The sequence below is a fragment of the Gossypium hirsutum genome, chromosome A01, assembly GCF_007990345.1.
Source record: "Gossypium hirsutum isolate 1008001.06 chromosome A01, Gossypium_hirsutum_v2.1, whole genome shotgun sequence".
NCBI classification, from domain to species: Eukaryota; Viridiplantae; Streptophyta; class Magnoliopsida; order Malvales; family Malvaceae; genus Gossypium; species Gossypium hirsutum.
The window spans coordinates 115840046-115855736 of NC_053424.1; the positions used below are offsets into that span (position 1 = coordinate 115840046).

A 15691-nucleotide genomic window follows, 5' to 3' on the forward strand; every position below is an offset into this window, starting at 1 on the left:
TATTTTCCCTCGCTAAGTGCGAGAATCAATTTCTTTGGTTAGAAAAATAAATAAATGAGAGAGGATGGTGCAGGGTTTTGAAGCTTCGGCAATCGATAATTTTAGCCAATTGAAGCCAAAATTCTTGAAAAATGAACGTTGACGATTAGGTTAATTTGCTATTTGTTTTTATACGAATATTAAAATGTGTTATTTAATTATTTTAATTGGTAATTAATTGCTCAAGACTTTGGGATTATCAAAAACAATATCACTTTGAAAGGCTGGAATGAAATCCGATGTATGGATTTATTAAATAAAAATATTAAACCTCCAAAAATTTGCCTTTTTCCTTCCATATATATATGAGTTGAAAAATAAAAAAGCAATATAATAGACTTTGTCAATTAATTAGTAAATTAGTTGGAATGGATATCGTGACACGATTTCAAAATTGGTGTTTCAAGAAATGGAAGTCTTTACTTGGAGGTGTCGACTTTAAAGTCGGTCCTTCAAAGTGTTGAATTCTCTATTTATATTGTAAATTTATATTTTAGTCCTTCTAATTGGACCAGATATGAGATTCATGCTTCTCCATCTTTTATCAACCTTGATGTTGTTTCATAGTGAGCAAGGACTGAAACAAAAGAAATGCATATTGACTGGCACTTTCAGAAATCGATTTTTATTATAAGGAATCTTTTTGATACAATATTTAGAACTATCAATAGTCTTTCTCAACTCATAAATAAAAGAATAATACATTTCTACGCATTCGAATTCACATTCTACTACATTAGTAACAATAAATAAATAAGAGTTGGTTTGTTGTTTAGGTACCACTCGTTTCCTCTTTCCATGACAAGCAGCCAACAACATTCTTCTTCCCGCCCACTCTGCATTTCTTGTTTTTTCTCACAACTTGTGCTCATTTTGATTCAGATTTCAACCCCCAATCTATTTCCATTCAAAGTTTTGAATTATTGTTTTAATTTTTTTAGAAATTTTTTTCGCATTTAATGTTACAAATTTTTTTTAATAGTACCTAAACCCCTGCCTCAAGTTTTTAAAAAATGTTCCTTTTTTAATACTTTTATTAATTAGCAGTAATTAAATCTTGATCATTCGATTTAAATATTAGAATCTAAATTTCAAAATTAAATTACTTCAATTGATTTAACATAATTGAAATATATTCGGACTAATAATTAATTAATTAAAAATTGAAAATTGAAAATGATAAAAAAAATGTCTTGTTTTTAGGTGTTAAGAAAGATGATGGTGCAGCAGCAAAGGGATACGAGAGTAGGACAATGCCAAAATCCTGGCTGGAATCAGATGATAACGACTCTCCAATTCGAAAATAAACGACTCTGATTTCTTTCGGGCCACAATGAGGTGCTGCCAGGTTAATTATATCCAATGGTAGATATTTCTCAATCATACCTCCTACACGTGTTCGTTCCTGATTTGTTTTTGCATGATACCTAGTCTCCATCATCATAATTTCACGTTCCATTAGTAATTTCATTTTAAATTTAAAAATTTTCATTTTTATTTAATTTTTTTCTAAAATGAAAATACTTATATAACATAAAATTATTAAAAAAAAGATATATCATTATTTCATACAATCTTTTTTAAAAAAGATAAAAAAATTTATTTGTTGAATGAATTTAAAAAATTTCATTTAAATGGAAATTATTTTCAAATTAATAACTTATAATTATAAAAGTACATAAAATGAATTTTGAAGGTATTGTTATTATTAGTGGGGTAGGTTTTTTTATTGGGGTTAAAAAAAATCAAATGCTAACTTTTATAATATAAAATTTGTCTTATGTCAAGATTGAATAATATTTACCATTCGTACAAAAAAAATAAATTTTACTATTTATTTTCTAAATTTTCTTCTTTATTATTATTTTGTTGAAAAAAGAAGAAGCAAGATTTGAAAATACATGGAAAATTCCCTAGAGTATAAAAGTGTTATTTTCTTGAACCAAAAAAAAAGGTTTATTTTCATTAACTGCAGAAGAAATAGTATAGCATGTTGAGATGTGCATTTGTCATAGAACATTGGACTCAGAGTCCTGTTTGGCAACACAGAAAGTGAGGGGAAATAACAAGAAATGAGAAAAAAGAAATCATCAAACTATCATGCATATTCTGAAAAATTGGTCATATACACAATGTTTCAATAGGAAGAATCACAAACATCTAATAAAGAAGAAGCATCATCCTCTTCATTACCTTCAATAATAATCATCTCTTTTTTGTTGTCAGCTTCGAATAAACAATGACAGCTATTATCATCAATCTCTTTCACAGCTTCATTAATCGTTGCCGAAGAACAATCTTCAGAGGAAGACGAAGATGAAGAAGATGAAGAAGAAGTGTAAAAAGATAATGGAGAAGAAGGAGAACAATTATCAGATTTTGGGTTAGAAGAAACAATGGTGAGTTTTCCCACAAGTAAATCAATGAAAGCACCAATGATGAACCCATGGTTACATTTCCCATTAGCTTTTAAATACCAACACAAGAGTTGTTCAAGCTCTTCCCAATCATTTAACCCTTGAGCTTCAACCATTTCTTCCATGGATTCCCTGAAATCAACGTATGGATCTCGTGACTCCATTGATAAGACCACACTTTCTTTAAAAGGCAACCCATCTTCTTCTTCTTCGTCATCTTCTTCACTTGGTTTTGTTGCTTCTTCCATGATTGAACTCGTTTCACCAGGCTTGAAGAACAGCCTATCAGACCTTAAACCACGGATGACAGTCTCTAAACAGTCGTCGGATGGGGGTGTTTCATTTTCATCGGCTATGATAATGGCATCTAAGTAAGCTGAGTTGATGGTCTTGAAAAGGGTGGTGTTGTTATCCGTTCTAAAAGAGAGGGTTCGTGGTTGGTGACAAGAAGGCCATTGCCAAGAGGATTTAGGTTGTCGTACGATGTTGTTCTTGGCATTGGAGAGAAAAGGGAACTTGATTTTCTTCCCCATGTTTGTTGTTGTGCTTTGGTTTGTTGTTGTAGAGAGAGATTTATGATAAATAGCAAAAAAACGAACGGGGGTGTTTTTTGAAATGTTTAAAACATTGGGGAGTTTGGAAATAAATAATTAAAGTGAATTGTATTTTATTATGTGGGCATTAATGGGTGAGTCAGACTGAGTGGGGGAGGGAAGATTTTGAAAGAGTGGTGAATCAAGTAGTGTCTTGAGGGAACTTGAATTATAGGTAGACCAACGTTACATTAATAAATGAGAGCTTAGTATTCCTTCAATATATGTATAGCGTTTGGTTTGCTAAAAATTCAAGAAGTTAGTGTCCATACTTACTATTAATTTGATTAATATTGATATTATTGTTAGTATAATAAAACATGAATTCGAGTGTATTAAATCACTTTTTTTTCTTATTTAAAAGTTAGAAACAGTTATAAATCATAATAGGAATCTATAATGAGATATTATTATAAATTTAATTTTTATGTATTCTAAATTATATGATATATAATAGCAGAATATAATACATTATAAATTTAAAAAAAGGTTAGACCGGGCTCAAGCCTTTAATATTTAAGCCTGACCATTATTTTAAATAAGACTAAATTTTTTTGTCCAAACTTATTTTCCAGACATCTTCTTTCACAAACCCTTTTAAAATTTAGGCGAGCCTTTAAGCTTAAATTAATAGCCCAACTCTTGAACTGATTTAGTTTTCTATTGAAGAAGTAAAATGATATATTTTAAAAGGGTGAGTATTTAATATCTTGACAATGCGCTTTTTTAATTCCTCAAGCAAAGTTATAAATTTGCAATGTGTTTCATTTATATATTTTTTTCAATTTTTTTACTATACCTTATATACACTTGTCATTAACCCAACTTTGCTTGCGGAATTTTTAAATTTCACTAATAGTGTACTAAATATTTTTTATTTTAAAACTATATATGAATTTTTAGTGAGTATTTTTTTTGCACAAATAATTATATTTATTAAATATAAATTAAATAAATTTAATTTTTAAATGTGTACGATTAAATTAAAAATAAAAATTATAAAAAAATATATTAATTATGTCAAATTACACATTATTGTATATTTTTTAAGGGTAGAAAAATGAAAGTATAAAGCCAAATATTGAATCATTGGTCAATTAAATGATAGAAAATAAAACAAATGATTTATTATAATAATTTTTTTGTTATAACGCCCTTTTATAAATTAACATTTGATAATTATTAAATTAAATAGGAAAATCATATTTTTAGGGTTAAATTAACATTTGATAATTTTTTAAATATTTTATGATAATAAATTTAACTATTAATATTTACATATGAAGTGAATTTGACCTTAATTAAAAAAAAGTTAATCTTCACTTTTTAAATATTATGTAAATTTGGTCACTTTTGCAAAATTTGGAACTTCAAGCAATCCTGTTAAGGTACTGACTGTGATTGTTCCTCCTGCAACTGATGCTACAGTGATTGTGGCTCCTCCTATCATAAATGAAAGGGGAAAAAAATTATAATTAAAAGAAAAAAATATTTAATGGGAGAGTTAAAGGAATTACTCTTAAGAAAAACGAAGAGCAATGGAGAAGCTTTACCATGGAAACTGAGGAAGGATGGTAAAGTAGAGATTTTTTGTGGGTTTTAGTTGGTTTAATGACTTGTTTTATTAAATTTTAAAATTTTATGTACTTTTTAATTTTATTAAGATTTTTAAAATTTGTAAGATTTACTTGAAAAACTTTATTATATTTGGAATTTATATATATTTTTGATTTTTTTTAAAATAGAAACAAACTGACACAATGTGTAAATATTGAGAACTAGTATTTTTAGAATCAAAATCAATTGACATCGTGTGTAAACATTAAGGGCTAAATTTGTTATTATGCCAATTTAAAAACTATATATCATCTTTTTGTTACCTAATTAAAGTAAATGGACAAAACAAAAACAATTGAAAACGTTAGTTATCATTTTATAATTTTTTATAATTAAGTGATAAAAAATGAAACTCGTCAATAGTTGAGTGACTATTAAAGTAATTTACTCCTAAATATTTGATCATGTGTCAAGTGTCTAGCTTTAATACTAATTGAAAGTTTATTGATTTTTTCCAGATATTTGTTCGTTCAATTGCAACTAGACCAAGTAATTACTAGTGAGAAAATAAAGATGGGCACCAGAAAATGTTTATGCAATTCAAAAATTTCCTAGGTTTGAGGGGCCTAATTAAGAGAATAATCCACTATCTATAAGTATAAGTTATAACTTAAGTTCAACTCACTCATTAAATTACAATCTTATTTCTATACTCTAAACTAGATCGTTTTCCCCCTAAAAGTTTAGATGTGAATTAATTAACTCAATTCAATTTACCTACAAAAATTTTGCACTCAAAAGACAATTCCTCATTTAACAAATAATGTGCTCTCTAATTTGTACTGCTAACCTAAACAAGCCGTTGAATATAAATACAAAATATGCTTGTTTTTTTGGTGTAAAAAAATTAACTAAGTAAATTACCTAAACTTAATATTCTGCTACTGTATTATTTTAGTCTCTTCTTAAAATAACTTCAGACACTACTGAGCTTCTCCCTGTTGGGATCAACCTTTGTGCTATGCTATACTCCTTAGTCCAACTTAGATATACTTTAATAGTTTCCATGAAATTCTAGGATAATCCTGGAAACATAAAGAGATTTATGTTCTTTCATATACACCATACAAGAAAATCGAAAAGAGTAGACCAAGGGATCGCATCTGTCATCGTCCCTCCGGAATTACCCAAATTTGTCTTTATCCATCCTGGGAGATTGCTAGAGACTTGTTGAATTACAATCAATTACAAATACTAATTCCTCTAAATAACCATTTAAAAAGGCCTTCAATAATTAAAATACTAGTAAGGCTCCATTCAATATCAAACTCCAATAATTAATTAGAATATCGATAAAGATCCATTCAATATCAAACTCCTTTAAAGATTAAATCTTTTATTTAAAAGAACTTTGATTATATTAAAAGTCTAAATTCGATTCCTGCTTAGTTTGATTCTTCCACGTAAAGTGTTCTTAACTATCTAAAAAAATATAATTAAAATATACCGAGAAATTGTAATATTCAAATAATCCACCGAGACTCGATTCGATCGAATGCTCACCTTTACCCAGACATAACAACTACACATAATGAGATTCGAAGACCTATACATATAATTACGCATTTTGAATCTTGAATCAAAATATTTAGGGTGAAGAAACTTTGTGGTTACTAACAATATCAAGATATTGTTGACTGGATAATACGAGCTTCACAATTGATATTGCATAGGCATGATTAAATATTTATTAACTGGAATTTGAAAATAAAACATGAGAGTTTTTAGCATTTGAAAAGTTGGATAGCAAACGGTCAATTTTTTATTCTTCTTCTTCTTCTTCTATTCAAATTGTTAAGAGAATTAATGCATGGCTGTGACATAGGCTGTCAAATAATGTCATTTACTAATTTATACACCTGAAACTAGTCGATATATATTTGAGATATATAGACGTTATACTAATATAAACACCCAACTTCAGCTTAGGTCAAAGCTATTCTTTATTTGAGGTATTTACTTAAAAGTGTTTCATGATATGAAGTGATACATTTATATGGTTATGATTGTGATTGTTCATTTTTCTTTTAATGCTTTCGGTTGCATAATATTTCCCTTTTGATGTGAAATACTGTTAAAAAAATTAATAGGGATGATGTGAAATATTATATGTGAAATATTTTTAATGAGATATAATTTATTATTTAAATAATTTAATAAGATAATTATGTGTACAAAATAATAAAATAAATAATAATACATTAAATTAAAAAAATAAATTCTTAATTTAAAGAAAATAAATGTAATTATTTTAAAAAAATTAACTAGAAAAACTTCTCAATAAATAAATGTATGAAAGATTGAAAAATTTTTTTAAAGAAAAGAAAAATTGAAACCTTGAATTTATTCATTAAATTTGTTAAAAAAAACAAATTGAAAAAAAAGAATAAAAGTTGATAACTAAAAAAGACTCAAAAATACAAGTAAGATCGTTTTGACAAAACATATAAATGTTAATGACCAAATTTATTATTAAGTCTATATTTAAATATAATTTATATATTATGAGACTTAAATCGAAAAATATATAAAAGAATTTATATTTAATAAAACTCGAATATGAAATCTTAAAACATCCTAGTGGACAAATTTATATGTATTCTTTATATATAAAAATATATATGGATTGTTCTTGGTGGTTGGCAAATGGGGATGAAAATCATGTGCAATTGTGACTCTCTTCACGTGCTATCCAGACAAGAAATTGGGACCTCAGGCTGACACAACCATTTTTATTTGTTTCTTCTTCCATTTGATTGAATATATATATATATACACAAGACTTAAGTTATTAGTTATATATAATTACTATTAGTTTATATAAAGATATCTTGTTGGAATGTTGAAAAGAGGAAAATCATAAATTTTGAAAACCCTAAATTCAAAAAAAAAATTATACCATATATGTGGTGTTTTCATGAATTTGATTCAATTAATTAAAATTCAGATAAAAAAATTTATCTCCAATCCAACTTGTAAATAAGAGAATAAGATATATTTGAGCTATCAAACTAATTAAGCTAACAATAATATTGATATTAATTAAGCCAAGTCTCAATCAACTTATATTAATATTTTTAAACATAAAATTTTATATTGAATTATAATTCAAATCTAATCCGCTTAAATTTAAATTATCATATTTGAAGTACAAAGTTCAATTTAAATTAGAGTAGAGTAAATTCACCTTCTAACGTTGTTGGTTTTTATTAGTTAATATTGGAAGTTGTATGTCCTTGTAATATATTTCATATTTATGAGATGATAAAATATTTTTTTGTAATTGAATCAATCGAAATTTTATTTCTTATTTTTGTTACATCCACTCGGATGGTTTGAGGTTGTTAACTTCATGTCTAGTATGTGCGAATCTCTCATAAAAACTGTACATACAAATCTTTTGAAAAAATATTTTAGTCTTGATAATCAAACTCACCCATTAACTACAACTACTATATCCCATTTGAAGTAACTCAAGCCATATCATAACATCACTTTACCTAAAACAATAGTAGTAAATTACTTGAACTCTTGTCCCTAACTCACCAATAACGACACAACACGTTGCTCCACGGGATGGGAAACCATATGTATATAAGGCTCAAGGCCTCAAGCTAGAGGCAAGCAACCCATACTCCTACAATCTCTACCTCTACACCAGTTTTAACTCTTAGTCTCCTATTTAGGCTACTTAGTGAATGGTTCTTTACGCTGTCTTAAACAAAGTAAGGCACTTATCTTCACTACCTATTCCCTTGGGTATCAACACTTTTTCATTTTTCTTTGGTACATATTACAAATTAAGGAAAAAGGATGAGACGAACAAGATTTGAATCTTAATATTTGAGGTGCCAACAAAAGGCTTAACCATTACTTCTTCATGTTGTTGACTATTTTTTATTTTCAGCAAATATTTTAATTAATTCGATCTATTTAAAAAATTGATCAAACTTTAATTATTCTACCATCTTAAAATTTTAAATTTCTTCTTTCAGAAAAAAAATCTTAATTTTTCATAATTTAAATAAATTTAATCAGTCAAGAGAAATTCAAACACAAAATAATAGCAGAATATACATCTTTAATAAGTTAAAAACTTCCAACAGCGTAGAACTTATAAACATGCATAATTAATAAAGGGGACCATAATCTTTATATATGTGGTCCATTCCATTTCCTAGAACCCATCCATAAAAAATCTGAAGTTAAAATTTTTTTTACTCCATTACTTGAAATTTCACAAACACACACACCTACCTTAATTATTATTAAAAATATAAATTTTATTTTTAATATAATTTAAAAATATTTAACAACTTGTTAAATAGAATTACTCATGAGTCTATCAAATTTACCTCGAATGATTTGAGAATAATTATTTTACGAAAATACTTGATCTCATTGACTCAACACTTCTTATTTACCCATGAATTAAAAAAAGAAAAAGAAAATAAGAAGACTAAGCCCAAACTAGTTAAAATTAAAACAGCAAAGAACTGCCTAAACTAGCTAAAAATCTAGAACCAAATACAAATTGGGAAGTGAGAGATGTCATTCTCATCAATATGCTTAAATCTAATCTTTAGCTGATTAAAAGAATGGTTTTAAAGAAAGCATGTAATGATTTAAGAATGAAAAGTATGTTTTAAGATGATGTAATGGAGTGGGACAATATAGTTGTAAAAGGATGAAATGGTCCCATGGCATAAGCACCCTATTTTGTGATGATAGAATCCTTTTAACTTTTGGCAGTAGCCAAAATTATTCTATATGAAGATAAAAAAGAATCTTACCTCAGGCAAGCAGGCTCCATTTTCAACTAACATCACAGAAACTTAGGACCATATTGGTCACCATCTTAGCCTTTGGACACCCAATTTGCAAACTGCGATGACAATGACCTCAGTCCTGTGTTCAGTTTCTGGCTCTTCCTTGTTCAGATCAATTGCATGCATTATTTGGCTGTTCTTCTCTGCAATACCTTTCGGCCGTTGATCCCTTTCAAATTCCCATGTTTGATAATATTTACAAAGGTTAAAAATAAGTCATAAGTTTACATGATTTTTTAAATTTCGAAATTTAAGTCGCATTGTTAATTTTATTTTTAAACTTATCAATGTGACATTTTGAAATAAAAAAAATATTCATTTGATAGCCATATAACTAAATATATAACAACCTAAATTTAATAAAATAATATTAACAATTAGACTTAAATTTTAAAGTTTTAAAAAGAAAGGAACTAAATTTCTAGAAATTAAATTTCAATTTTGTGAAAAAGTACATACACTTATAACATATTTTAACCTATCCTATTCATGATTTTTTTCACATGAAAATTTTTATTGAACAGAGAAAAGAATCCGAAAAATGTCAACTAAAAAAAAAAAACTGATATGAAGGCTTGACAAATAGTCAAGTCATACCGAAACAGAATAAAATACACTTTGCATCTAAAGGAGAGCAAAGCAAGAGTTGGCCGGAGAAATAAAGTGAAGACGGAGTCCTTGTTGCAATGACGATATATTAGAAATTTTAATTTATTTTTTAAAAAGAAAATGTTGGGGTTGGGTTGTATGGTTTTGCAACTCAAAACCTATCCTCATTTAAACTCTATAAACAAAAAATGTTACATTTTGATATGTTAAAAGTCAATTAAAATAAAATATTATATCGTCAAAAACAAAAATATATATATATATATATATTCTGTTTCTTTTTTCTCTTTAATAAGGAGTAAACAACAATTGAGTCACAGCCTCTTTGGCAAAGCATCATACTACTATTAATTTAATTAAAATACAATAACCGATAAGATTTACATAAAAATATTTTAAACCTTATAATTTTGGTGCATTCAAATTTAAAGAGCTCCAACAACTTCAAGGTCTTAATACTAGTTTGAAAACTTAATCAACCTTCTTTATTATATTATACAACAAATCTAATTTTGAAATTAAGCATGAAAATCCAACTTATTTTTATCATAAATCAAGCTTCAACTTTAAAAATGAAATTCCACCCTCAAATGTTATGTTTACGTTTCATTTAAGTCCAGCAAAATCAATGGTGGAAGTTTACCATAGAGCCGAGAGTCAAATTGCATTTTATCTCCTATATTAAAAGACGAAGAAATTAATCTCTATACATTAAATTAAAAAACAAATTCATCTTTTTAAACATTTATATTATTAAATACTGCCGTGAATAACATACTAACAAACACTGATACGTGACGTGCCACATGTATCTCATGCTGAATTAAGGACAAATTTTTAACGGTAGAAATGGATAGAATTTTCAACAAAAGAACCAGTTTGCTCTTGGGTCTAGTGTACAAAAATTAATTTACCATTTTCTTGAGTAAAAGAACCAAAATACAATCCAACTCGTAACACAAGAATTTATGGAGTAACATCAGTTCACAAGAAAACATGTCCAATACTGAAATAGCATTAACATCAACAAGAAAATAACCCCTCCAAATCTTTCCTACAATATCGTTTTAGTTTCTTTCCTTCTACCTTTTGCTTGGTTCAGTAAGACTAACATGAAATGAACAGAAAAAAAAAAGAAAAAAAAAACAAACAAATGCATAAAACATAAAGCAAAATTTGCATGACAGAACAATGAAGCAGGCTTGACTTGGAATAATTTTCTTAAAAAAATTCCTGGGTTTTTTCTTTTTGGTACTTTGAGGAGCAAAGAGATCAAAGAACAAGAAAATTCTGAAATGCAACAAAATCAAGGGGGGGAAACGGGGACGAGAACTAAAACGATAATCAAACAGGGGTTTTTTTATAATCGACATACGGATAAAGTCCCATTAATTAAACAGCATTCCTTAAACAGAGTTTGATAAGAAAAGGATAATGAAGATGAAACCAGGGGAAAGTAATTGGAGAAGCTTTTTGGGGCATTCCCCACTATTTTCTTTAAAGATCAACAAGCATTACAAACTATATATTGCATACCAGAAATGCACTTAGATCCAGGATGTCCGATAATCTTGAGAGCTAGAAGTAGGTACCCTCGGGAGGTTGAACCAGCTTTCGGTTATGTGGTGCTGCCATCTCCTTTTTCAGCTGTGTCAGTAAATCCTCCATGGTATACTCCCTCTGCCAATTTGCAAGAAGTCCAAACTTCTTTGGTTCCACCTGTTGTCATCGCATGTCATCAAATTCTTGTCATTCAGTTTTCTGTAAGCGCACTCATAAAAATATAAAAAAAATACAGATGCATTAATCAGAGTGCCCTGGATTGTTGAATTACTTAAAGAAGAATCGAGTATCTGAATTGGGGTTGGGGGTCGGGCAGTTTACACAATCAAACAAAACCAGATTGCACCATTCTCAAACCATTAAATTGTTATCATAACCGATCAATAAAAGCAGCATAAGATCAACCGGCAAATACAGATATGAAACAAGTTATTAGCATACCACTCCAGTTTCGTGGTTAACACAAGTCATGTTGATTCTTGAATGAAAACGGACGCTTGGTGGCTTCTCTGGATAATCTTTATCACAGAACAGCTTCAGCTGATAGATTCGACCTTCATGTACAGTCTGCCAACAGGAAAAACAAAATTCAACTCAAAGAAAGAAACTGAAATTCATGTACGAAATGGTCACTTTCAAAATCACCACTGCACCACTGCACCATGATGCTAACCATTTCTGCAAAGGATCTTGAGCAACAATAAGATGGTAGGGACGTAGCGTAATGACATATGAGCCCAGAGTTTCAGAATATTAACATATGGTTGTTCATGCAAACACAAAGTTTTACACAGAGGACCAGTATCATAATATATAATTTGTGGACACAAAAATAAGCAATTACATTATGAGGACCAATAATGGTGCCAGTCCAAGAGCGCATGTAAATGTCATCTCCGTCATCCATTCCATAGCTGACAGTACCATCTCCAATACCTTTTTCTCCACGCTCAAGCTCCTCCAGCAATCTGAAGTTCCGAGGCACTGAAAAAAAGAATTTAAAATACTCATAATCTATAAGCCAATATCGTAACAAATTCGAGCAATGGACTTGTCGCCAAAGACCACCAATCTGAAAGTATGTTAAAAATGTAATCTAAGTTTTGTTCTTCCATTACAATCATGTTAAAACGACTATCAATCCCATTGCCCAAGTATAATCATTCTAGATCTGCCATAAAATTAATTGTTTGTCAACGCTTAGATTCAACGATCCTAGATAAGGCTGCTCCTACAGCTTCTCGCATAGACATTCACTGGTAAACACACTTCGGGCATACAATTTACGGTACTATAATTTCACAATAAATTTAGCACAATATTCTTGCCTCCTCAACTTACCTGCATTTATCAATTGTTTGTAAGCCATTAATGGAAAATGTACCAAATCTCTAGTTATTACAATCTCATCCAGCTCAAGGTGTAAACGGTCTACGTAGTATACAAGGGCAAAAGAAGTGACAAGGTCACTAACAAGAATAATCTGCCTTTGATATACTTGTTCTTCGAAACATTCCCAAACAGGATATGCGCCAACAAACAAGTAATTACAAAATTATAAACATCTATGTTAGTCCTCCAATATAGAAACTGTTCAAATATTGCATAGGCTGCAACTCTTACAACCAAAGAAATTCAGAATCATCAATCATTATACTACATGCTTTAAGGACAAAAAATTAGCAATTACACAAAGAAATGTGCATTTTCATATTCTTGATTAAAGATTTTAGGTGCAAAACATTTTCAGACAAACACTAGAACATAAATCATCAACATTTAGAGTCTCGAATTTGTTAATATAAAGCTTCTATTCATCATGAATACAAGATAGACGGTTTAAATTGCTAAATAGATAATCCAGCTAGGCAATGAAAAAAAATTCATATTTTTACATCGAATATAACAGCAATTAAACCAACCCAGAAAACAAAAACAGAAATTTACAGCAACCCAGAACTTCAAATAAATGATAAAGCCGTAGAACAATAGAAAAATAGAGGGATCCCTTCAATTAGTTATAAATTAACCAGACCATTTATTTTACATATGAAACAAAGGATGAAACAACGAAATCTAGGATACCCAATGCTTAAAAAAAACGCAAGATCAACAGGGGAAACGAAAGGGGGCATTAAAAAAAAGGGATAAAGAGAAAGGAGAAAGAAGATCGAAGGGCTAACCCACAACACTGGATCCTCCTGAGCCAAGCGTCATGGATGGAATGAGTGGAGGGTTGTTTTGACAGATGGGTTTGAAGAGATCTGATCGATGAAAAAGAGCGATGGAGGAGACAGAGTCGAGAATCTGGTAAAAGGAAAGTGACGAAAGGCAATAAGCTATGGAATGGGGGCAATAAAGGGGGCATTTTTATTTGTTAAAAATGTTACCAATACGGCACACCTCTTATAATTGGAAAATTAAATCATAATTAACAAACTTTTACCTTTTTACTATCTGTAACAAAAAAAGTTAATTCTTCCCGCCGATAACGCCTTGGCTCAATGGATAAAAGTGAAGTTTTGAGTCTTAAGTATTTAAGGCAGAGCATTTTTTTATCAAAATCGATTAAACAGACTAAATTGAATCAATTGATTTAGTCGGTTTTGATTTGCGTGATTGTACAATTTTTTTGCTATGCATTTGGTTAGGACGATTATTTTGATCGGTTTATTAGTTTTTAAATTTTTTATTTGACTCGACTGAAAAAATCTACTTAATTTAATATATATTTTAAATTATTTATAATATATAATATATAAAATAGATATATATTATTCAAGCTCAATAACTAAAGTCGATTAATTGATCGAATAGATCAACCTAAAATCGGTTTGATTATGTCGGTTTTTGAACTTTAATTTGGTTGGGTCAATTTTTTAGGTTATGGTTAGTTAAGTCGATTTAATAAAAAACCCAAACAAATCGACCGAAAAAACCAAATGCTCTCCCCTATGAGTACCTAAGTTCGAGACCTATCATATGCAATATATTCATGGGTCTTCAAATCTTACTGTGTGCAATTGTCATGTGTAGGTTTTAATCCAGTTAGTCCAATTTGTTGGCTTTAGCCTAGATTGTATTATTATTACAATTGTGTTATAATGATTTGATTCTATTTTGTGGTTCCTTGGACATGTATTTATACTTTAATTGTACTTGTAACATTAAAAAAAACTAATCATTTTGGAATTCACGACTACCCCTCTAAACAAGGTTATATCTAAAATTCGAATAAAAATTTCTCTTTAAAAATATAACATGACTTACTATTATACCCAACACATTAATATTAATATTAATATTATCTATTTTCTTTTAGAAGTAATAGTATATACTTTAGCTTTGCTAAGACATGCAACCTAAATGTTATATTATTTCCTTGATTTTCTTCTCTAACTTAAGTCTCTACGTTTTTGAATTACCTACTATTCCTTTCTCGGGCTATAAAATGACAATCATCAATGCTTTGCTCTTGAGTATATACAGGTAATGCAATTTTTCTTTTTAAGTGAGAGCTCATATTTGAAGGTGGCATAAGTCTAACATTTCATACCTTAATTCTTTGGAGAATCACATGTCAAAAATAAATGAACTTGTGTTTCTTTCTCCTATTTGCAAAAAAGGTATTTTGCATTCGCATTTATGCTCTAAAATTTTTTTTTGGTGCTTAAAGGGTTAATACACATATCACAAAGTAGAGACATACTCACATTTAAAGGGAGTTGAAAATAAAGGTTTACCACTTACTTCCTTGAAAGCTTAAACTTAAGTGGGTTTTAGGTGATCAACCCTTGATCACTGGGTTAAACACGAGAATTTTATACCCTAATTACTTAACCTGTCTTTATAGCCAACATTTTATTGCTATCCAAGCAAAGATGGAATGTGAAACTTGAGACATTTTGGCTTATGCCCATCCACTTATCATTTTTGGGTTTGTTAGCATTCTTAACCATACCAACTAAATAACTTTATTTGGGTGAGGCCATGTGTTCCTACTATCTGCATGCTTAATCAAAAC

The 15691-nt window shown here is 29.1% G+C and overlaps 2 protein-coding genes across 2 annotated transcripts; both read right to left on the reverse strand.

Moving 5' to 3' along the window:
* Window positions 1–639: 639 nt before the first annotated feature.
* LOC107925557 (transcription repressor OFP15) lies at window positions 640–3041 on the reverse strand. The gene is made up of 2 exons (XM_016856277.2): window positions 2233–3041; window positions 640–1466 (listed from the first exon to the last, which is right to left on the reverse strand). Exons 1-2 carry the CDS (start codon window positions 2987–2989, stop codon window positions 1429–1431), a joined length of 795 nt encoding a protein of 264 aa, XP_016711766.2. The 5' UTR covers window positions 2990–3041; the 3' UTR covers window positions 640–1428.
* An 8404-nt stretch (window positions 3042–11445) lies between these two features.
* Window positions 11446–14041, reverse strand: LOC107925672 (ubiquitin-conjugating enzyme E2 variant 1D). Its single transcript, XM_016856383.2, has 4 exons — window positions 13851–14041; window positions 12512–12651; window positions 12109–12234; window positions 11446–11823 (listed from the first exon to the last, which is right to left on the reverse strand). Exons 1-4 carry the CDS (start codon window positions 13882–13884, stop codon window positions 11683–11685), a joined length of 441 nt encoding a protein of 146 aa, XP_016711872.2. The 5' UTR covers window positions 13885–14041; the 3' UTR covers window positions 11446–11682.
* Between the last annotated feature and the right edge of the window lie 1650 nt (window positions 14042–15691).